At 37.4% G+C, this 23,348-nt stretch overlaps 2 protein-coding genes across 8 annotated transcripts in view; both read left to right on the forward strand.

Moving 5' to 3' along the window:
• The first annotated feature begins 2,689 nt into the window (after positions 1-2,689).
• Positions 2,690-19,228, forward strand: LOC123582309 (spidroin-2-like). The gene is made up of 6 exons (XM_045448508.1): positions 2,690-2,711; positions 5,138-5,789; positions 8,099-8,157; positions 8,727-8,810; positions 13,739-13,808; positions 18,865-19,228. The coding sequence occupies exons 1-3, from the start codon at positions 2,690-2,692 to the stop codon at positions 8,100-8,102; spliced, it is 678 nt and encodes a 225-aa protein (XP_045304464.1). The 3' UTR covers positions 8,103-8,157; positions 8,727-8,810; positions 13,739-13,808; positions 18,865-19,228.
• Positions 19,229-21,421: 2,193 nt separating this feature from the next.
• The window catches only part of CHD2 (chromodomain helicase DNA binding protein 2), a 123,228-nt gene continuing 121,301 nt past the window's right edge, over positions 21,422-23,348 (forward strand). For 5 of the 7 annotated variants that reach the window (XR_006704419.1, XM_045448732.1, XM_045448735.1 and 2 more), the window contains exon 1: positions 22,397-22,510. Coding sequence is in view for 2 of the 7 variants with exons in the window: in XM_045448733.1 (XP_045304689.1) it covers positions 22,449-22,510 (62 nt within the window). In the remaining 5 variants the exon portion in view is untranslated. Of the gene's footprint in view, positions 22,033-22,377; positions 22,511-23,348 lie in introns of those variants that run through there. The other 2 variants (XM_045448733.1, XM_045448736.1) reach the window with 2 other exon arrangements.

Raw genomic sequence — 23,348 nt, forward strand, 5'->3', positions numbered from 1 at the left:
TCTGGCACACTGACCCTGAGCTTCACTGAACGGTGACCTGATCGGATCAGTTGGGAGATGCCCCAGTGTCAGACTCTGTGGGTCTTTCCTCAGAGGCTGATTAGATTCCTCTGGAAGAGGTTTCCAGTCTCTTATCTGGAAGGTGAAGATCGTATTGCCAGCATTCTGAGAGCCAAAATGGCACAAGATGGTTGGAGTTGCTGCATTTGCTATATATCTGGCCTCTGGATCCCCCAACCCCCCCCCCCCCCATTTCTGCCATGGTTCTTATGTCCTCTGTGTGCCTGGCGTCCTCTAGATCAGAGATTCTCACTGCAGGATGAACCTCCAATCTTCTGCTGGGATCAGGGATGGGATGGGGGATCCAACTGCTTTTCAAATTGCTCTCACTCACTTAGCCTTCTCTTCTACCCTCAGTCCCAATGATCCCTGGTTCTGGCAGTTTCTGAGCCTTTTGAGGTATTTACAGTAGAAGCTGGGATGCAGCTCAGCTTTCTCTGATCTGCTAAACCGGTTACCACCGGTTAGCCATCTATTTTCCAGTTTCTGAAATTGTGTTGCTCTTTTCTCCTGTTCTCCTTTCCTTCTGAGTTTATGACTTAAAAAAAAAAAATAAAAAATAAAAAAAAGAAGAAGAAAGAGAGAAAGAAAGAAAAGATTTGAAAAAAAAAGAAAAGAAAAGAAAATCTGTTTAGAGCAGTTTTGGGTTGGAGCAAAATTAGTTGCATGAATACCATCTGCCATCTTAGCCTGAAACTCACACGCAGTTATACAGATAGCTGTCTCCTTTGTGTGCTTCCTGCTTCAATTTAAACATCACCTCTTCAGAGAGGCCTTCCTTGACCACTCAGCTGAAATCAGGCCCCCGTCATTATGGCACTTACCTGGTATTTTCTTACTTATGGACTCCTGCCCCATTAGAATGTAAGCTCCATGAGAACAGGTACCTCGGCCCCCCCTTCCCCCCCCCCCCCCCCCGCTTGTAAAACAGTACTTCAAACATGGAAGAAGCTCATTATTGAGCACATTGTTATAACTGTGTTTGGAAATGATATTTGGAGTTTCAAATGAATGTCAATCCCGGGAGCAGTGTACCCTGGGAGGAAGGAAGACTGTCACAAGGGAAGAAGGAGAGGGGTGGGTACAGAAGTACGAGTCTGCATATAATCATGCAGAATAGAAGCGGCAAAACAAACAGCAGAGAGCAGGAGCAGAACTATAGGAATCTGGAAAGGCCTATACTTGAAAACCGTGTCTCTGACTTGAGGCAAAGATATCCTGGGTTCTGTTGAGCCTCCATCATGAGCGGGGCTGATCACATAAGGGACACACCCCAGACCAAGGTAGACACAAAGGACAGAAAACGAAGAAAAGCAGACCCTGCTGGCGTCTCTGCCTCTTTTTTAATTGCCACAGGGAGCCAGGAGGGCAGAAACAGGGAAACAGATCTGGAGAGCTCCGGGGAAGCAGGGGCACAGTGGGAAGCCCGGTTCTGCAGCGTATGAGACCATGTTACCTTGGGAATGAAAACTGCTGACTCCATTTCATGTTCCAGGAATCCTTATCATCAAGCAGGGACTCCTTATTTTTTTATTTTTTTATTTTTAAAACTTTTTTTAATCTTTATTTATTTTTGAGACAGAGTGGGGGAGGGGCAGAGAGCGAGGGAGACACAGAATCTGAAGCAGGCTCCAGGCTCTGAGCGTACAGCAAAGAGCTCATCGTGGGACTCGAAGTCATAAACCGGTAAGATCATGATCTGAGCCTGAGTTGGCCACTTAACTGACTGAGCCACCCAGGCGCCCCAACCAGGGACATTTTAAATGCTATTCACATCCCTGGAGGTACCAACCATTGCGTGACCTTTATTTCATTTTTTTTTTAAAGTGTTTATTATAACAAATGCAGATGCCACAATTAAATAGTTAAAAGAAAAACTTACCTTCCTGTCTAACAGTGTCAGCTTTTAGCTCAGCAGATTATTTGGATTTCAGGTTTTTCTTTTCTTTCTTTATTTAAAGAGGTATTACATTCACATGGTTCAAATTTCAAAAATCACCAGTGGGTATAAAGTAGAAAGTGACATTCCCAGTTCCTACTTCATTCTCTACCTTCGAGATCTCCATGGAGGCAACCAGTGTAAACAAATCCTTGTATCCTTACAGAATATTCTCGGTTCATCCGTATTTTCATTCGGTCACAATTAAATAGGACCACAACTACTCAGAGCACACACAGAGGTCTTTCCTTCACGTGAGTCAAGGCTAAGGGCTCTTCATCTTCCCCTGCAAAGAAACAGCAGTAATAGAAGCCATTGTGGGGGAGGGAGGGATCTCTTCTCCATTCATTGGCAGATCACTTAGCCCGAAAAAGAACAGTGGAGGGGATAGGATGGGGTCCTCCAGGTGTCAGGTGCCTTTAATTTAGGACAGAGCTAGTCTAACTTTAATGAAGGATGGCTAAAGACACGCTAAAGATATGGCAAAGGAAATTATGGCTGTCACGTGTGGCAGGGAATAAAGTTTCAACGTGGCTGATAAGGGCTTTCTCTGAAGAGGATGTTGTGTGGGATAGAAGCTTGGGAGAAGAAAGCTACTTTATGTAAGCTGCCTAAGGGAGTCACCCCACGGTTGAGCTGTGTGGGTCCATGCTCAAAGATAAAACAAAACAAGACCTAGATGTTTCCCACATGGCGTGCAAGGAGTTTGACGGTAACAGGGTGGGGCCTGCATCTGGGAATTCACCTAGGATGGACCAGATATTTCCCAACTGGAGGGAGGCCCAATTCTGAAGGTGGAACATTTCAATGAAGTCGAGGATGGGGCAGCTGGCAAATTAGACAGCCCCACATGACAGGGATCCAACTGAACTTCTCTGGCAAGGTGCAGTCTTCAAAAAGAAACTGGGAGAGGCTGAAGGGAATGGGTCCAGGGCCAGACCACCTGGGCTCGATCCTGGTTCTGGTAAGTCTTGTTGGTGTGAGCCTAGGCAAACTAAACTCCTTGCACCTCAGTTTCCTAATAAAGATAATACAGAGGGATAATAATAGTCTCTCATAGGGGTGCTCAATTAATCTACAATGAGGGGTGAGAACAATGCCTGGCACATAGCTAACTCAAGGCTTTTCAGCTATTACCCCCAATGTTTATTTATTTTTGAGAGAGAGAGAGAGAGAGAGAGAGCAGGGGAGGGGCAGACAGGGAGGGAGACACAGAATCTGAAGCAGGCTCCAAGGCTCTGAGCTTTCAGCCCAGAGCCTGATGTGGGGCTCAAACTCATGGATGGTGATATCATGACCTGAGCTGAAGTCGGACACTTAACCATCTGAGCCACCCAAGGCACCCCCAGACATTACTATTTTTAATAAAGGCCTGTTCAGGTCTGTTTTGCTGGCCCAGAATACTTGGTGAAGCATATGGAAAAGTAGAATCACAGATGGATTTAAGGTAGTGGTAGGAAGGGAAAAGGGGAGTGAACAATAGCATAGCAAGAACACAAGGAAGAATGAAGAAAAAGGGTTCAGGGTGGCGCTAATTCAGAGAAAGAAGTCTTGTTGCAGGTGTACGGTGTTCAAAGCTAGACTGTATATGGGGACGTCTGTTGGAAATTAAATGGAGGAAATTTAATTAAAGAAGCACTCTTTTTGTGTGCCCACTTAGAACTAAACTTATATTGCTAGGGTGAATGGCCAGGTTGCATAGAAGGAATCCACAATCTATAAGTCAGGAGACTTAGGTTCTAGTCTTAGCTCTGCCCTAAGTAATTGATGTCAATTTGAGCCAAGGCAATTAACAACTGTAGTATTTTTTTTTATTAAAAAATTGTTTTTAAATGTTTATTTTTGAGAGAGAGAGAGTGAGTGAGGGAGGGACAGAAAGAGAGAGGGAGACATAGAATCAGAAGCAGGGGGCTGTCGGACATGGGGCTCAAACCCATGAACGGTGAGATCATGACCTGGGCCGAAGTCAGGCACTCAACTGACTGAGGCACCCAGGTACCCTTCAACTGTGCTCTTTTTAAAATAAGGACCAGAGCTAGTTCCTGGGCCTGATGAGTATTTAACATTCTAACCCAGGGGCAGGGTCTCTAGAGAATTTAATAGTTGCCCCAAGAATCAGCCTTGCAAATAAATCTGTTAAAACTAAGAGCCTCTGGTGTTCTCTTCCATTTCCCTAGATTCCCTGCCAAAAGAAGCAAGATTTCTATAGTGGTGGCAGTGGGAGAGAGCCACTTTTTCCTTTCTCATCCATTTCAGGGAAGTTTAGATTTTCAGTTATTCCTGTTGAATGCCTAGAATAGCTTCCAGATCAAAGTAGGAAGACATAGTGAAAAATAGTGAGATTTTCTTAAATTAAGTTTATTTTGCCTGGTTTCTCAGGGAGAAGGTTGGACAGGTAGACTGTGACTGTTCAAGTTAAAATTACCCCTTTAAACAAATACTGCCCTAAAGGGTGGAATCAAGTCCAACCAAGATTATGAAATACTGATTCAGTAAGTTCTAAGGACACTGTACATTATGAATAGGCTGCCTCGCATAAATGGGCAACCGGAAGCTTACCAACCCTCAAGTAGATGGCAACTCAATTTGGTTATTGGGCTTGGGGATATGTGCTTGGTTGTAAAAACCACTGGTCCTGACTTTGTGACCCTTAGGGAAAGACTGGTTGGTTAGATCTTGAGTTCTACAGCTGAGGAGACATGGCTGCTTGCCCAAGGGCTATGAACCTGCATCTTGTTTGCTTATCAACCTGTCAGTCATTTTCCTTTTTCTAAAAAAAGAAGACAAAAATCTCAGCTCAGAAGCACTGCATTCCGAGCTTTTTCCAGAAGTGAAGCTATTAACCAGAAGTGAAGGTCTCTGTACTAAATTCTACCTGGCCTAGTCTGCGCCAGGAACCACCACCCGCACTCCTCCCGTCCCCAGCCAGCCTGGAGGGGTCCGCACTGCGGGGCGAAAAGCAACAGCTCAGCTCCAAACCCAAAGGTTCCATCACCAGCCAATCGCGGGCTGGCGCCCCTCAAGAAAACCAGAAACACCTAAGGGAGGTGAGTGGCACTAAGGTCAGCCTATCCGCGCGGAGGCAGCCGAAGGGGTGGGATCAAAATTAGCCAATAGCGCCGAAGTAGTTGTTGTTAGGAGGGAGGAAGACGCCTGCGAGCGTGCGTGAGGCCGCTCCCGGGAAGGGGTGGCAGGAAGCTCGCGGAGCCAATGGGCGAGGCGGGCGGGCGGCAGCGCGCGTGCGCACTGGGACCCGGGGCTGCGGGCGGGAGGCGGGGAGAGTGGGGGAGGGGAGCGGGCAGGAGCGCGGTGGAGCTGCTGCTGCCGCCGCAGCCGCCGCCGCAGCGAAGAGGCCATGTTGTGTGGTGTGTGGGGCGGGGGGAGGAGGAGGAGGGAGTAAAGCCGAGAGAGGAGACGGGAGAGAGACACCACACACACACGGCACAAGATGGCCGGAGAGGCAGCAGCACCCCGAGCTGTCAGGCGCTCCGCCGCGGCCGTGGGGCCCGCCGGCCGGCGGGAAGCTGCGCCTGGGCGACCCTCAGGCCCGCGGGAGCGAAGCGGCCGCGGCTGAGGCGAGGCGGGCCGCGCGCCGGTGTCGGAGCCCGCGGCAGATGCGCCCGGGGCGGCCGGGCCCTCGACGCCGAAAGCGCCGCTGCGGCAGCGGCCGCGGAGGCTCCCCGGGGCCCCGGCGACTGGACCCGGCGCGGGCGGGAGGCTCGGGCGGGCGGCACGGCGCGGAACGCGGGTGCGGGCGACCTGGAGGTGCCGACAGCCGCGCTCGGACCCGGTGAGTGGCTCCCCGGCTCCTTTTATTGTCCTTTGTCCTTGGGAGGAAAAGCAAAATGTCCTTGAGCGCGCGAGCAGGAGGGGGCGGCGGGCCGGGCCTCGCTGGCCGGCCCTCCCCAGGCGGCCCCGCCGGCGGCGCCCGCTGGCTCTCCGGGCGGGAAGCGCCGGGCGCCGCGGGGCCGGGGGGCGCGCGGGGCCCCGCGGCAGACCCCACGGGGGGCGGCCTCGCTGCCCGCAGCGGCCCGGCCGGGAAAGGGGCGGCGGCGGGGGACCGCAGGCGGGAGCCTGAAGGGGACCGCGCGAGGAGAGCCCCTTTCTGCCCGGGTGAGTTATTTTGATATTTAGGGTAAGGGGGAAAAAATCCTTTTCAGGTTCTCCAACGGGGGAGCTTTTTTAACCTCTTTCCGGCGAGGTGGGAGCTCTCCTTCATGGTGGAATTTAAAAAGAACAATGGAACCCTGACTACGTTTAAACAAAAATAAAACTTGTGTTTTTTTTTTTTTTCTTTTGGGTGTTGGCTTTTAACTCTTTCAAAGCCGATTTTGAAAACGGCTGCAGTGTTACAGACAAGAAGGTACTTGCTGCTTATTAAAACCTTGATGACGTTAAGGTTGTCTTTTAAAAATGCAAGTTGGAGAAGTGCCGCTGGTATTTCAAAAATTACGAAGATAAGTTTACTATGCTGTCGTCTCGGCTGTTTAATGGAAATAAATAGGTTTTAATTACGAGAGTAGACGATGACGTTTGATCAAGATAGTTTATTTTGCGGACTAGTTACGCCAAGATTAGTTGACATTCTGGTGTTTGAATAATGATTAAATATACTGTTGGGTACTTTTTAAAAGGTCATAAGGAGCCGTTATCTGTAACTTACCACACCTGAATGTTAGAACGTACTTGGATCAGTTTCTGGACTTTTAAAAGTTGAAGTTCATCATTTTATTATTTTTAAAAATAATGTATGTTAGCACAAGCCGTGGTCGACGAAACTTTTACAAAGGAATATTCTGACGCCAAATCTCTTTGTGAAGTTACTTTCTCTTAGTGTAAATATTAAAGTAGGACTGTTCTCGGTAATGGGCGATGAAGAGGAGCCATATTTGTTGCATTTGTTGCATGCATAAAAATCTAGATCTGCTGAAAACGGAAGAGTATTTTAATAATAAATACTGCTTTCTCAAGAATTTGCGGAGTCCTCTATAGTTTTGAGTTTGAAAAACTGAGAGGGAATTTAAGTTTAATGGTTTGAGGAGCAAACCACAAATGCACAAACCTTTGTGTATTTTATAATATATTTGTCTTCATTCTGCGGTAGCTCTCCTGTTGTAAAGGTGCAGATCTACGTAAAAACAGTGTTGGGCAGATTTACGTAGTACTTAGAAAATCAGAGTTACTGGTGTAATCGACCGTATTTCTGATGGTATTTTTTTTTTGTCAGTGAAATTGCTTTATTTCTGAAAGGCATTCATATAGTGCTACATGTTACATCAGTTGCGCATATCTTGATTTACAGAATCTTAAGTATCAATTTTGGTTTTTCAAAACCGCATTTTTTATATTTGAACACTGAAAGAAGTTTTAAATGTATATTCTGAATCTGTTTTTTTAGGCTCCTTTTTTGAATAGTGAAATGCAAAATAATTGCTAGCAATTTAACCTCGTAGGATCTTTTTATGGGAGAAATGGGGGAAGGGAGACACAAAATTTCCAAGACCCTGGTTTGAAATTGAATAAAGGTCATAGACACTACATGTTTTAGACTTGCTTAAAAGACAAAGCTAATATCTCACTTGGTGAGATCAAATAACTTGTGGTTTAAAAATTTAAAGTAACCAGTAGCCATTTTAAGTTCACTAATTTCTCCTGGAGGAGTTAATTTTTAATTGTTTGTAATTGTAAAAGGTATTTCTAGATGGTTAATGTAATTTTTAAGATGATTTCAGTGTTTAAGCAGGGTAAACTTTTCCTTTGTTTTTGTGTATTGCCTGGCATCAAAAGAAAAATAAAAATGAGGTTATAATCTTAAATCTGTCTGGAGATATGAATTTTCTGTAGTTTATTTAATCTCCGTGCCTTAATCTCTAGTGTTTATTCATGCCACCAAAAGATGAGGAAAACAAAGACTGATAGATTATTAAGATAAGAAATAACTGCATCCTTAACTGTAAAGGTGGTGTGTCCATGAGCCGTCCCTAAATTTGCCCATAGATCATGTATTTGGAATATTTCCTTATTGTTTCATCACACTGAAACTTTGGCCAAGAAATGTTTAAAAATCAAAACATTGATACATCTTTTTTTTTTTTTAAGGTAACTTACCAGATTAAATATGGTCGATGATGGTTCTGAACAAATACAGCTTTTATGAGGTAAGGCTGGGTAAATTTTAATTACTTTAACATAAAAAGCCTATTTGGTTTTTATTTTGCTCTTTGATAAATTTGTATTTCCAATGAGTAGTGATTATGAGTATGAATAACTGAATATCTGAAATAATTTGACAAAGCCTTTAAACCTTTCCGTTAAATGAAAAGTGTATGTGCTTAGCCATTGTAACTTAATGTGCCTTTTGAATAGTTTAAAATACTGAAGGTCCCTTAAGCCTTTGTTTAATTTGGGGAACAAGAAAAGACTGATTATATTTTGAGAAAAACTGTGAACCAAAGATACATTTTTTTCTTTGTAATTCTCTAATATGTTGTGCAAATTAATTTTTTAAGTATTTAAAGAAATGAATTTATTGGAAAATTTGAGCTAGTTAGTATTTGTAGTAAGTAGATTTTAGGGAAGAACATTTTAAAAATCAAGTTTTGTGAGCATGGATTTTGTTTTTGTTTTCTTTATACAATAAAAGTTTTAAAACATTTCTACTTGCTATTTGTTGTTCCATCAATAAATTGTTTAGAATATTGGTGTATTTCCCCCTCCCCCCCAAAAGGTATGCCATTTTGAAGACTGAGACCGTGGAGTTTTATCCTTGAGGATAAAGGAAATATTTGCAAAAGTCTATTTTATATAGCAAGTAAGTAAATGTTTTATTCAACATCTGAAATTTAATAGCTACCAACATTTGAGTAGGAAAATATCACTAAGTTGGTCAATGAAACAAAATGTAGACTGTTCATCTCGAAAAAGAGATGAGAAAAAAGCCCATCAAATTCCTTTATCTCACATCAAAGCACTTTTGTATTATAATAAAACAGTTAATACACGTAATTTATATCAGAGCAGTAAGATGGTCATTACTTTCCAATAATCTGCTGCTTCAGGATTATGGTTAAATCAGTAGTTATCAGAGTTGTATGTCTTTATAATCTGTAATTCTTCAGCCATTTTTTGGATGATGAAGGTCACATTTTGGAAATGGTTTAGAATTTTGTATTTGCTGATCTTAACATTTCTTAAAAGAACTGTATTTTAAAAACTGAAGACACTTTCGTATTTTAGTTCTTATTAATGGAATTAATATGTTCATTTTAACTGTTGTTATGAGTTTGTTTTCAAACTCGTACTAAAGTGAGTTATCTTACAGGAAATTAGAATAACGCATCTAAAGAGACCTAATCTATAACTTTGTAATTGTTTTTAAAGCATAAAAGGAACAAATAATTTTCAACATGTATATAATACTTTCACATCTTAAAACTACATATGTGAATGAAAAAATACGTCTGCGGTAATTTTCCAGAAAGGTGTTTTATAAGTTAACACTGAACATGGAAATTACTGTCAAGCTGATGTTGGGGATTTAGCAGAGGAAATATGTATATATATAGTACCTTCGGAAATTTTAAGAATAGCCAAATTAGCCAAATAAGTAATATAAAGGCAAGTTTACCTTTGTCCTTGAAATGTGGAAATTCTTTTATCTGTTGATGTTGGCTAATTATATCATTGAGATAGGTGATAAAGGTAATATTTTTATTGCCTTTGTTTTAGCTTAGTTTTTCCTTTTCAGTCATTTTGCAGTTTGATCAAATTTGTGTTTTAGTGTGCAAAAGAAAACTAAATGTTAGACCTGTAACTATAGTGTTTTTAAAGATCTTATATATATATATAAAATCAAAATCTATTTCATCTTAACCTTTGACACAAATGCCAAGGTTACGGTTTCCTGTATGTAAATGATAACGATATTAGATTAGCATTCACATGTGGTTGGTCACTGTCATAAAAATTGAGAATTGGGCCTTTTGGACACAAATGTATGTGAAGTGTAATGTAATTTTAAGTACAAATCAGCAATAAATTTGTAATGGCCTATCAAAGGTGCAGTTTGACCCATTAAAATAAAAAGTGAATGGTTGAAGGTTAGAAATGTTGAATGATTTGGTTTTTATGTTTTTTACTCCAGTATCAAGAATTAAAAAAATATTTAAATGATACAGTAATTTCTAAATTAATCCTCAATATAATGGATTGCAGCTTCTTTTATCACCAACAAGATAAACGATTATAGCAAGTCACATTTTAAAAAGGTCTTACATGTACTTGAACTTTAATGCTGATGCTGCTTATATTTAGTGTTTTGATATTTGCTGTAAAATACTGCTTGTAAAATAGGCAGTAGTTACCAGATTTCGTATAAAAAGTAACTTTCTGGTTTACTGCTATATTCTGCTTAAGAACCAAAGTGATACTTAAATACTTGTTTTTATTTTGGCATTTTGAACTAATTTTTGGATCCTAAAAATCATTACTAGGTTGAACTGGTGATAGGTTTTATTGCATTTGTTATTATGGTACTATTTAAAAAATTACCTGAAATTCCACAGAAAGGAAAGCAGCCATGTTCTGCCCATAGTTAATCACAAGATTTTCACGAACTATGGTATGACACTTAGAGGCTAGATTATGCGATAGAGGTATGTATGTTGAATATAAATTTTCTTTGAAGTTGAATTTACTGTTATTCTTAGTTTTTTGATTATTTAAAAATTTGGACTGTGGACAACCAATTAATTTACTTATTTGCTCCGGGTTTTTTCTTTGTTGAGAGGCTTAAGGGGAAACAGACTATGAGGACATCTCCATCTTCTTCATTCATGAGAGGTGTGTGTGATAAGAGTGGAAATCAGGAAATCGGCAATCAGGAAACCGAGCTTCTAAATGTAGATTAGCCCTGTAATCTTGATATTTCACTGCAGACCTTGTCTTCTAATCTATAGAAAGTATTTGGAGTTTCTAATCTCTTAAAATATCTTTTAGCCTTTAATTGTGTGATAAAAATAATAGTAAGGAGTATCTTACACAAACTGGACAATAGTTTTTGTAATTTTGCATAATAAATATATGTGCTGTTACTGTGAAGAAATGATTTGAATAACATGACCCCTGGGTGATAGTGTACCCGACTTTTTTGATTGTAGGCATTCCAAAATATTTATAATCTAAATGCAGATGTTGGAAAATTGATCTTGAAAACCAGTTAAGGTGTGAAATTGTATTTAAACAAGTGAGATTTAGAATGCTGCAATAAAAAATTGCTGGGTTAAATAAATATACGTAAAATTTAGTGTATTCAATGTAACACTTATAGCTGGCTATCACAACTATAAATAAGGATTTGTAGTTTACATGCTTGACATAATCTATTTAATTTCCTTCCAAAAATTTTTATATTTCAAAGACACAAGCTATCTTCCCCTACTAGATTGAGTGGCTCAGTACAAACTTAATTTTCACATTTGGCTGTTAATTTCTGAATGTAGTTAACCATTACAGTTCAAATTTGATGATGTTCTGAAGCTTATAAATAAAAACTGTAGCACTTGATTTTTTTCATAACATTCAAGTGGCATATTTCTTACAACAATTGGGTAAAGTTTTGATTTGTACAATATACAAAGTTAGATAGTTTTGTGTTTTGGAAAACAATCCTTTGCTTTTTGAAATTAAGCTATTTATTTGATAAGGAATATTTCCCAAATAAGCAGTATGCCCTTGATGTGTACTATATCGTGATCATAATCATTTTAATTTAGATTATCAAGGTAGTTTGCTTAACTTGAATGGTTTCTGAATTTTCTTACAAGCGGTAATGACTTTATTGCTACCTTATTTTTGTGGAAGATTTCATATATTCATTTCAAAAGTGCTGTCAGGTTTTATTCTTATATGTAAGAATTGCGTTAAGGACTTAAAAAGGTAACAGTCAATATTTTAAGAAAAGCCCAGATGGGCTAATAAAGATAACAGTCTTTGCCTTTTAATATATAAGTCAAAAGAATCTATGATACGGCAAAATATTAAAGATAGGTAGGAATATGAGCAAAAGTACCTACTTTTGTAGCCTGCTGAAGCCAAACTTGGCTTCTCCCCACCATTTTTAAAGGAAGGCGGAATACTGCTTTCTCAATTTTGGGAAAGGAGATGATACGGCAGATTACATTGGTGTCAGTAATTTTTGAAGTGGTGCAAAGTGAACTCCCAAGTGAAACCCACAGGCGACAAACTTGTACTGGTAGGTAGCTTTTTAATCACATTACCAGCCCAGTGTGAAGGATTCCCTCAGACCTTTTTTTTCCACAAATAAAAGTCAATTCCACCATTCTCTTAAGAGTTAAATCAGTTTAGTTCACTTACTTGATTTAAGACTTGTCTTTATTCACAATCTCTATTCTTATTAAGGTCAAATTAAATTTGGAAGCTTAAAAGTAAATAATCCTTTTTCTTATAAATTGCTTCATTTGTTAACTTGCTAGGAGAATATTTTAGCATCTTAACTCTTAGAGATAATTTTGAAGCAGGTCTTTCCTTCATTTTTTGATTATGATTAGTCAAAATGACTAAACGGATTAAGATTTGGTAATATAATCAAGAACTTGATTTATAATTTGAAAAATTGAAATCTTAGTTATGGAACAACATTTGAATAGGTTAGTTTTAACTTAAATCCTAAACTATTGTGCTTTCTAAAAATCCTTAAATTACTACACTTTAATATTGAACTTAGAGCTTTTATGATAGCTCTACATAGTATGGTTATTATACTTCAGAGCAGGAGTGACTGAAAAAATACCTGTAGTCAGAGGGCATTTGAAATGTGAAAAACATCATTTTCCATGTTTTGTTTATGGGGCATTTCAGTCTAATTAGTGGAAAGTATGGATATGGTATTTTTGTTAATGTATTTTAAAAAGGGTTAGAGTTAACTTGAGTAGGTCAATACAGTTGGTGACAAAAGTCGTTTGAAATTTTGTCTAAAGGTTTCTATCACTTTATCTTAAAATAATTTGATTAAATATTGAACTAATAATAATAATAATAATAATAATAATAATAGAGAAACATGGCCTTGCAGGTGGGTAATGGAAGTTTTCCTTTACGAGTCTTGAAAGTAGATTAGAATGAAAGATCAGAAAATAATTTTGTACTGTTAAGAGGTGATGTTGGACTCTGAAACAACTAGTTCTCTACCTTAATTGCCCATTAGATCCATATAGGGAGGCCAGATTTTATCTGCTCTGTTGGGAGTTCTTAGGGGCTGAGACTTATGAATGGTTTTTGTAGTAACTTACTCTATAGGTAAGTCTCCAAATAGCCAGATTGAAAATCCTTGGGGCTAGAGGAGCACCTGGGTGGCTCATTTGGTTGAGTGTCCAACTTCAGCTCAGGCCATGATCTTGTCGTTTGTGGGTTCAAGCCCCATGTTTGGCTCCGTGCTGACAGCTCAGAGCTTGGAGCTTGCTTCAGGTTCTGTGTCTCCCCCCCTCTCTGTCCCTCCCCTGCTTGCACTCTGTCTCTCTCACTTTCAAAAATAAATACTAAAATTAAGAAATAAAAAAAAATCCTTGGGGTAAGAACTTCTGCTTGGACTGTGTTGTTCATAAATAAGTGTATGTCTTGGTCTTCTGGTGGATCGTCATGTTGAAGTTTTCAAATGCATTTTAGTAGTCTTAGTTTTATCTTTTTCTGTGCATAAAATTATATTCTTTTTGTTTCTTGCAGAAATGTGAATCCTGAGACTGAATTCTCTAAAGGGCCTGTACAACGTAATAGATGTTGGTGGAACCATTTAGTAAGTTTTATTTAATTTTCATGTTTGATCGGTTTTTAAATTTTCATATGACTTTGGAAATTTGAATAATTGAATTACTTGTAAAAATATAGAGAGATTTGGTGAAGCTCAAAGCAGTACAAAAATAAAAAACATGATTAGATGTGTGTGAAGTTTATTAAAATTTTGCTTGTTTATTTACTCCAAGTTGTTATTTTCTTTCTTCACTTAAACTCCCTTACAGAATTCAAAGTAACTCACATTTGAACATACTTCTGACATTTCACCTTAGAGCTGGGTGTTGGTAACCTGCCCCTAAAAATAAAGTTTTATTGGAACACAGCTCTGCTCTTTTATTTACACATTGTCTGTGTCAACTTTCCCACTATAGCTGCAGAGTTGAGAATAGTTGGTAGCTAATGGTCACAAACCCTGAAATATTTATTATCTTTTTCTGTAAAGAAAGCTTACCTGTCCTTGTCCTAGATCCATCCCTTGTGTCAACTTAATTCTTCCTAGAACTCAGAAGCCCTTGGGTTTTCTTTTGGTAATAGAACATCCTTTTTAATGGATTTCAGTGTAATAATTTTAGTAAATTAATTCTGAACTTTCCTTAAACTTGAAAGCCCAATACAAAATTCTTTTCACACTGGGATTATGCTTTGATGTTAGAAGACTTGGTTACTACTACTATGGAAGAGTTTATTCTAACTCCCAGCATGAGAAAGAATGGGAAAAGACTGTAGAAGTGGATTTGGATGAATTCTCTAAAGGTTTTATTATTGAGAGAACTTTTTGGTATTTTTACATACTAGCTGATTCATACATTTGAATCCCATTCGGGAATCTACATTATGGATGATAATTTTGCTCTAATTAGTACTTCAATTTCTGTATAAATGTCTGCTATTTCTTGGTTATGTTTCGATGGTGATGGTGAGGGCAGAGATGAAAACTTTTCTAATGTACAACCATTGATCTGCTGTCTTATGTTTTAAAGACATTAATTACCTGGCACATAGTGGATCCTCAATGAATGCTTGTTGATTTATGGTATATAATTTTTGCCAAACATTATTTATCAACTAGTACTTTAGGTTTAATTGAAAAAGAAGGTCAAATTCATTATGAAAATATACATTTTAATGCGGTATTTATTTTTACTGTCTAAAAACTAAAATTTTTGACTCAATAAAAATGGAAAGTGATACAGACTACAACTTTGAGCCTTTTAACATGCATATATAGTCAGATTTTAAACTAATATATGGAAAATAAAGAAGATTTGATTTGATTGTAAAACTTTGAAGTACCATGATTCTTTTTCTTAGTTACCATAATTGATCTTATTCTCTTAAGAGATCAGTAGCTGGCTGGTGTTTTTCAAATAATTTTGGAGTTAAGTTTTATCCCCATTGTATTTAGGATGCAGGAATATATTGTGATCCTATTGAGGATTCAAGTTACTTTTGGTAATAAAACTGTATATGTCAATTCACTATTAAATGTTTTTAAGTTTATTTTTTTTTTAATGTTCATTTATTTTTGAGAGGGAGTGGAGGAGGGGCAGAGAGAGAAAGAGACTGAGAATCCTAAGTAGGCTCCAGTGCTGTCAGCCTGGAGCCCGACAGGGGTCTTGAACTCATGAACCCAGAGATCATGACCTGAGCTGAAATCAAGAGTCAGACCTTTAACCGACTGAGCCATCCAGGTGCCCCAAATGCTTTCAAATTTAAAGATCAGAGCAAAGAAGATTGAAGTCGTCATAAGCACCAAGAATTTAAATTACATGATGGGAAGATTCGATTTTTGCTCCTCGTTTATACCCTTATGTCCCTTTGGTTTTGCAATAAGTATTTAAGTTTTAAAGTAATAAAAATTAACATTAATTTATTGTGGCATTATTAGAACCACCTACTTTAAAAATTAAGAGTCGTTAATCTTTTCTTTTTCCTTGTACTCTTCCCTGTCCCTCACATTTTTTGTTGCTAATAAAAATGGGAGTTTGCTGGGAAGTAGAAGTAAGGCGATTACTTATCCTTAATTTAGGGGAGGCCCTCGTAAGCCTAGTTCAGTCAGGAGTTGGATTTCAACAGACAACTTCACTTGTATTTCAGCTAACTTACTTGATTTTACAATACCAGTGATTTTGGAACACATTAACTAAATTAGAATTTAAAGAGAAGATCTCCTTAATTTCATATTCTTAAATTTTTGGATGTACAATATTTAGGGATTTTAAGGGGTAGCTTTATTTAGTGCCTTCTTACCATAGAAGTCTTTGCTTTGGCTTTTGGGAATTTTTTTTAGAACAATTTCCTTCAAAAGGAGATATAAACTATGAACGTCATTGTGGAAAAATTCTACCTGTTCATGGAATGAGCTTGGAGCCTGTATGTGAAGTAAACAAAAGATGAAGGTCTCTTTGAGGATGGAATTCTATATCAAACCATCATCCTTTCAGTATGTCCATAGGAATTCACAAGTTACTGGAGAGATGTAGAGTTAGTAGGGTTTTGATATCTGAACACTACTCAGATTTCTATACTGATCTTATTTTAATGCAAGATTAAATTATCTATTTATTTATTTTTTAAAAAGTTTGTTTGAGAGAGAGAGCACATAAGTGGGGGAGAGGGAGAGGGAGAATCCCAAGCAGGCTCTGAACCACCAGTGTAGAGCTTGGTGCCAGGCTCAAACTCACACACCACAAGATCATGACCTGAGCCAAAGTTGGATGCTTAACTGAGCCACCAAAGTGCCCCTAAATTATCTTTTTAAAGCAGAAAGTGTTTGTCTTTAAACAGTTGATCCCATATAGGGTCAATCCATATCGTATGGATTTTTCACATTGTTGTTATTGGAATATAAATTATTTTGCTTCTGTAAGGTTAGTTTGTAGATCTCCATGTACTTTGGTTATTGTGGTATATGGGAATAATAGCTAAATAACATTTATTGAGGTCTTTCTATATGCCAGGTAATGTGAAAGCTCTAAATGTACTGACTCATTTAATTCTCACTTTTGCCACATGAGGTAGGTACAATTTCCATTTTACACATGAAGAACTGGATTTTGTTACCAAGAAAATTTCCAGGCTCACAGAAGGAACTCATGCCTACTTTCTTTATTTTTTAACATAATTTTGCTTATTTATAAATTCAGTTTTTGCAAGAATTTGGAATTCCATGAAGATAAATGGCTTACTCATAAATCCCTCATTGCTCTTTTAGGTATTTTGATGCTTGACTGTGCACTTTTGCTTATTAACAAAATTCTCACTGTTGGCTTTTGATAGGCTTTGTAGGAGTGCAGACTGATCATGGCCTTACAATGTTACCAGAGTCTGCTTTCTCTTTAGCATTGGCTTTTCTCATTCCTCTTTGTTTAGCTGTCTTAAAACATAACAGTATATGTGATAGAATGATCAGTTTGCTAGTATTTTGTAATCTCTATTGTCACACAAACTAGTGCATTTTATTAAGTAATTTTAGAATGATTTTAGTATCATTAGGTTTCTTTTGAATTTTTTTTTAAATAATGATTTTTAAAATGAAATTTCATATAATGTCCTGGATGAATTTTACCTCTTGTCCTGTGGCAGAAGAATATAAAGCATTGAGTTTATCATTTAATGTACTAAATTGAATATATTGCACCTATAGCCATTGAAATGATCATAACTTGTTCTCTGTACATTAATGTCTTTTTCATCATAATTGTGTTTACATCCCCAATGTCATTTAGAGCTTGATCTGCCATTGTACCAGTAGAGATTGGGGACAAATTAGTTAATGGTGCAAGAGAACTGATGGTATTTTTATTTTTATACTTAAACATAGGAAGGATATGTTCCTTAATTTTGAAGTGAATAATTCAAATGGAAGGTATTTTATTGACAATAGTAATGAATGAGTTATGTAGTTCTTATTGTAGAGTGGAGAGAAATAAGGAAAGTATGTGAAGGAGAAAGATCTTATATCTGATGTTGTTACTGATGCTGTGACACTTACCCCATTTCTAACATGAGTGCCAGTGTCTCTTGGTTACCCAGTAGTTTACTGAGTAGATTTTTGTATTATATACGTAGATAACAAATTCTAATGATAGTTTAAGAGGTAAGGATTGACTACCAGAAGATCAAAAATATTTTTCATTTAATAATCTTCTAGTCACCCAGACTTTATTTCTATAGATTTAGTTTGAGCTGCAAAACTGATTGAGAAGACTGGGGTTAAAACTTACTTTTATAGTTATGTTTGATCTTGATGGATCAGGATTATTTATTTAATAATACAGTATCCCGATTGCCCACCTAAAAACTTTAGTTCAAATTATTTAAGTAATGGATTTTTGTTGAGGAACATTTGGTATTTTGTCAATAGGAGTATTTTACTTGTGCTTAATTTTAAAGCTGATAGCATTTTATGGCAAATACCAAAAAGTCAGTTTGCATTTCTGATCTTTTTGCTTCCTAGTTGCTACATATTTTCTGTATTCTCAAATAAGTAGCTGATGATGGTGACATCTCTGTTGGCCATTTGTGTTATCTAAACAAAATTAACATCTGTTGGGCTGGAAAACTATGCTTTACCCACTGCCTTGGTTTCTTTTCTTTCCTTTTTTTTTTTCTTTTCTTCCTTAGGATTCTTTTCCATAACTAGTTTTATTTGAAGAAGCTTGGAAACTTCTCTGTCTTGAGATTTAGAATCCATAGTGTTGTTGTAATTTAGTTTTCCAGGATTTTGAATTTGAATTTTTATTTCATATTGACCATATAATAACATTACACATGTAAAAATTTGACTATTCACTACCACTTTTTTATAGTTACATATATATCTGTGACAGTAGAACTTTGTTACTCGTTTGCAGTCTTTCCATGATTCTCTTCATTGAGAAGTGTGTGCAGTGCATACAACTTTAATATAATACAGTTTCATAGTTGAAAGCTGTTACAAAATTAAAGCTTTGTGTATGTAAGAGTATCTTCAAGGTGGGTGGATGTTCTCTGTTTGAAGGAATAAGATGATTGGTATTCCAACAGCATTTTTTTCTTTTAATGTTTTCATCAAGCACCCAGTCAGCTTGAAGAGTCTCAAATGGACCCTACCACTGAGAAAACAAGATGGCAGTCCACTATGGGGAATTGAGGAAAATGGATTAATACAAGAGTGCTGTGATAATATACAACCAAGACAGGGTTCTTTTAACATGGATTTCATGAAATGAATGAAGACATAGGTTTCTTACCCAGCACAAATGGACTTTCTAAAGACTTTTTGTATCATTAAAACAAGCACATTTTTGACATTTGGAGAAGAAAGATGGCACATTAACACAAATGATAGTTTGTATGCCTGGAACTTTTTGCAGTTTGATTTGTATGAGTATGACCTTGTGAAATGTTAACTTTAATAAAATTTCTAACACTTTAAAATTTCTCAGTTTGGGCTTTTTTTTTTTTTTAAAGCTGACGTTTCATTAAATGTTCAGTTACTGCTTGAAATAACACTTTGACCTTTACAGTTGCCCAGCAGGAAAGTGTACTGAATAAAGCTGGTAAAATGGAAATGGTGTGCTGGAAAATGTTTTACTTGGTTGATTAAGATTGGTCTTTTTTCACAAAGTTGTGGAAATTTATTTGTGCATTAAGAGATGGTCATTTGGTTGAAATGCTATTTTGTGCTTTTTTGAAATATCTTGGGGAAAAAACTTAACAAGGGGTAATAATAGGTCTTTAATTTGCCATGAGAGTGTAATGAGATTATAAAATAAAATGCCTTTTGCCTCAAAATTCAGGATGAGCGATAAAGTATTTTTATAAGTTCTTTTGTGTTGATGGACAAGGTCTTTTTTACCTACGCTTTTTAATATTATAAATGTCTTGCAGTTGAATATTCATCTAAAGATTTATATTAAACTGATGCTTCCTGTTGTTTTAATAGTTAATATTAGGGGAAGAAGTGTTGGATTTATATGGAAGTGTCCTTAGGGTATTCACAAAAGAACTTAAAATTTTGGTGGTGGTGATGTGTATAATACATTTTATATTAATGTGAAATAGGGCTTTTATCTTGTATTTTTATTCTGTACATTTAGGAATTTAGAATAAATGAATCGTACCGTGTAATTACTGTTTTTGGATTCTAGGTGAATACTGCTGTTCCATTTATTGATAAATGACTAATACCAGTTTTAGTAACTTATAAAAGTGGAGTAGGCTTTATTTTGATAGACCAAATGACTTGTTGATTATATTTTTCACATTATACAGACAATAAAGAGTAGTTCAGCTTCAGTTTTTTGCTTGTGAGAAAATCATTCTGCGATTTGTGATTGTCAAATATCATAGGGCAGATATCTCTGATCAGTACATGTGCAATATTTGTTCTCACTGACTGACTGGAGGTGGTTGGTCTGTATAAATCAAAAGTGGAATGTTGGATTTTGATTTTGGTAGAAAATCTTTTGTAGAAAGTACAGAATTGAAACCAGGTTTTGCCTATGGATTTTACTACCTTAGATGCAACATTGTTGCTTTTGTTAGGTATAAACCTAAAATGGATTTCTTCAGTGAGGGGAGGACATCGTCTTGGCATACTGTAATGTCAAGTGAGGAAAGTTGATTTTTTTGGATGTGTGAATGTTTTCTTGGGGTGCTTGTTGAAAGAAAAAGTGTTGAATAATTTGTTTTTGGCATTAGTACTCATTTTCTCATTTTGTTTCCGTATATCTCATGGTTTTGATATTTAGGAGAATTTGCCCTGTGACATTGCTCTGATAACTTTGCCATCAGATAGGACTGATTGTTAATAACTTGCCTTGTTGAAATGTGTATGTATACTTAGAATTTGATTTGAAATACAAGGGAATGGTTGCAATATATCTGTTGTATTGGTTTGGAGGTGGAGTTTCTTGGGTTTGTTACTTAAGGGTGCCCATGGTAATTTCATGCTCTTAAATTTAAGAACTTTGTTTTGCCTGGCTCTGTGTGAAGTAAATGTATTGTGGTCTTGAATTTTTTGGTGAAGTTTTCAAGGTTATATATAATGGGTTAAAGAATTTTGTGAAAGTTGAAAGAAAAATGGAGATTCTTGGATGTAAACTAGTTGCATTAATTTTTGCCCTAATGCAACTGAACACTAGGGAGGCGCTGTTGAGTTGTACCCCCTTTTTCCAGTTGGGATGGAAAATCCCCCCTTACAATTTGTCTTTAGATAATTTTTAGACTTCATAAAGAAGGCAAGAGTTGAATTTAATTTATGAAATTGAGGTTTTGCTTTTATTTAGACAGCCATTTTACCCATGGGGGGGTTAATTTTTTAAAAGATTAGTACTTAAGCTTAGCTTTATATTCTCTAAGAATTATCCCTCTTTCAAAATGGCTTGATAAAACACCACTTCCTGTCCAGAGAGGAAGTTATTTTAGCTCAAGGACTGAAATATTTAGCAGATCTTTAGACAAAAGGAACAAATTACATTTCTCTCTGGCTTAAAAAGGGTGCTTGAGCCAGAGGGGGTTAAGAAACCCTCCCTCCTCCCCTTGATGGGGTGGTCTGGTGGGGCAGGGAGGTGTGGGGGTAGGGGTCTTCAGGCTCCCTGGGATGGAGGATCTTTTTTTTTTTCTTTCTTTTTTTTTTTTTTTTTTTTTTTTTGGTGGAGATGAAGGGGTGGGTCTATGGTACATCACCTGAGTTGTGGGGTAAATGTAGAGAGTGTCAATCAAAGGCAGAGCTCTCAGAGCTGGGAAGGAGGCTCTAGATGGCGGCTGTGCCTTAGAGAGAGCGCGCTCTGCTCCCTGCCTTCGCCTCACTTTACGCAACTTTCCCTAACTTTCGGGCAGCCTCAGGGGGCCCCCGCAGCCCCCTGCCTCTCCTAGTGACTTACTGGGGTCGATTCGAACCTTTTTAAGGGAGAAAAGCAGCTTTTGGGAGCTTTCTTTTCGTGCCTTGTTGGAAAGAAGCAGCCGTACTGAGAGCCCAGGTCGTTGTTTTTTCCAGCTTAGAAGCCATGGCGCACCTCCATTTTTGTGCGCTCTCCTAATGAGGTTTTTTTTCTTCCGGACCCGTTTTAGTATTAATTGTTGCTCTATTTTTTTGACCAGTTAACATATTTGAGGATTATTGTATTTATTTTTCGTTTTTGTAACGGAGAATTTTGTTTTTATTTTTAATTATTTGGGATCTGATATTTTTCTACTACTAGATAGGACTCTTGCTTTGGACCTACTACATGGATCAGGTAAGTCCATGATCATTAGTGATAATTTTAAAGATTTATATGTTTAAGTTTGCTTTATTTTCTGTAAATATGAGAAATTCCTGGATGACGCAATAAGATACAGAGATTGTTATTTGTATCCAGTGTGTTACTTTGAGAAACTTTCCTTATTGATAGTGATGATTCCTTCTGTTCGGTTTATCCGTTTTTGTTTTTTTTTTTTTAAAGAAAAAATAGAAATATTTTGTTTTTTGGTGCTTACCGCTGTTGTATTATAACAATATCGCTACATCGTCAGGACTTTGTTCCTGATAATAAAAACATCGATAGAAGCTGGGACCTTACCTTTCTTTCAACTTTTGACAGTAAATACCTGGGCACAGGACTTCAAAGCAAACACAGATTCCCCCTCCCCCTTAATATTTAAGAATTAAAAGATGATGAGAAATAAGGACAAAAGCCAAGAGGAGGACAGTTCGCTACACAGCAATGCATCGAGGTATGAGCTATCAACTTTCTTCCTTTTTTCTCTCTCTTTTTTGGGGGAAACCTCAGCTTACATTGTTTACCTTGACAGACAGGGATAGCTGTCTGTTTTATTTTAGGTATTTTACTAATTTGGATTCGTTTTTTAAAGCGTGACCTTGAGATTGCTAATATGCCACACCCTAATTTTTTGGTAGCAATTTATGAAAGTTGAGTTGTGACTTAAGGCCTCTTACAGCAGTCAAAAGGTAAGGTACCTTTATTCAAGGGGGCCTTTCCTGTAAACTCCAGTTTTTCTGTCAATAAATTTCAGTTTTTAGGTTTTTGTGCTGTAGAAAAATGACCTTGTCGGTTTAGCCATTGCTGCATTGCACCATTTTACATACAAGGCAAATTTTTTCTTTGAAGAATCTAGGATACCCAAACTTGTAACTGAAGGCCATAGAGGAGCCTTGTGGTAGTAAATTATAGTAAATAGACGTTTGAGAAAGTTATATGAATGAAAAAATGTACATTTTAAAATGAAATTGCAAAAAGGACCCTTTGACTGATGCCTCTCAGTTTGTATTTTTATTTGACTCTGTATTTCTTTTGATACTCTTGACATTTTAGGAAATTTTGATAAGATTTATCAAAACCTTTACTCGATGGGTACAGTTCCTGCATTTATGAAATCAAACCTGTGATCACAGAAATCCTGGAATACTCTTAATATACTTCTCTTTTGTGTTTGTTACTGTGATTCTATTTGTATATTTTACATTTAAAATATTTTAAGGTTTGCATTTATATGCTCATATTAAGACAGTACTTTCTGGTTGGTAGACCTGTATCTTTTGCATTTTAGTTGT

Source organism: Leopardus geoffroyi, chromosome B3 (assembly GCF_018350155.1).
Source record: "Leopardus geoffroyi isolate Oge1 chromosome B3, O.geoffroyi_Oge1_pat1.0, whole genome shotgun sequence".
Classification (NCBI taxonomy): domain Eukaryota; kingdom Metazoa; phylum Chordata; class Mammalia; order Carnivora; family Felidae; genus Leopardus; species Leopardus geoffroyi.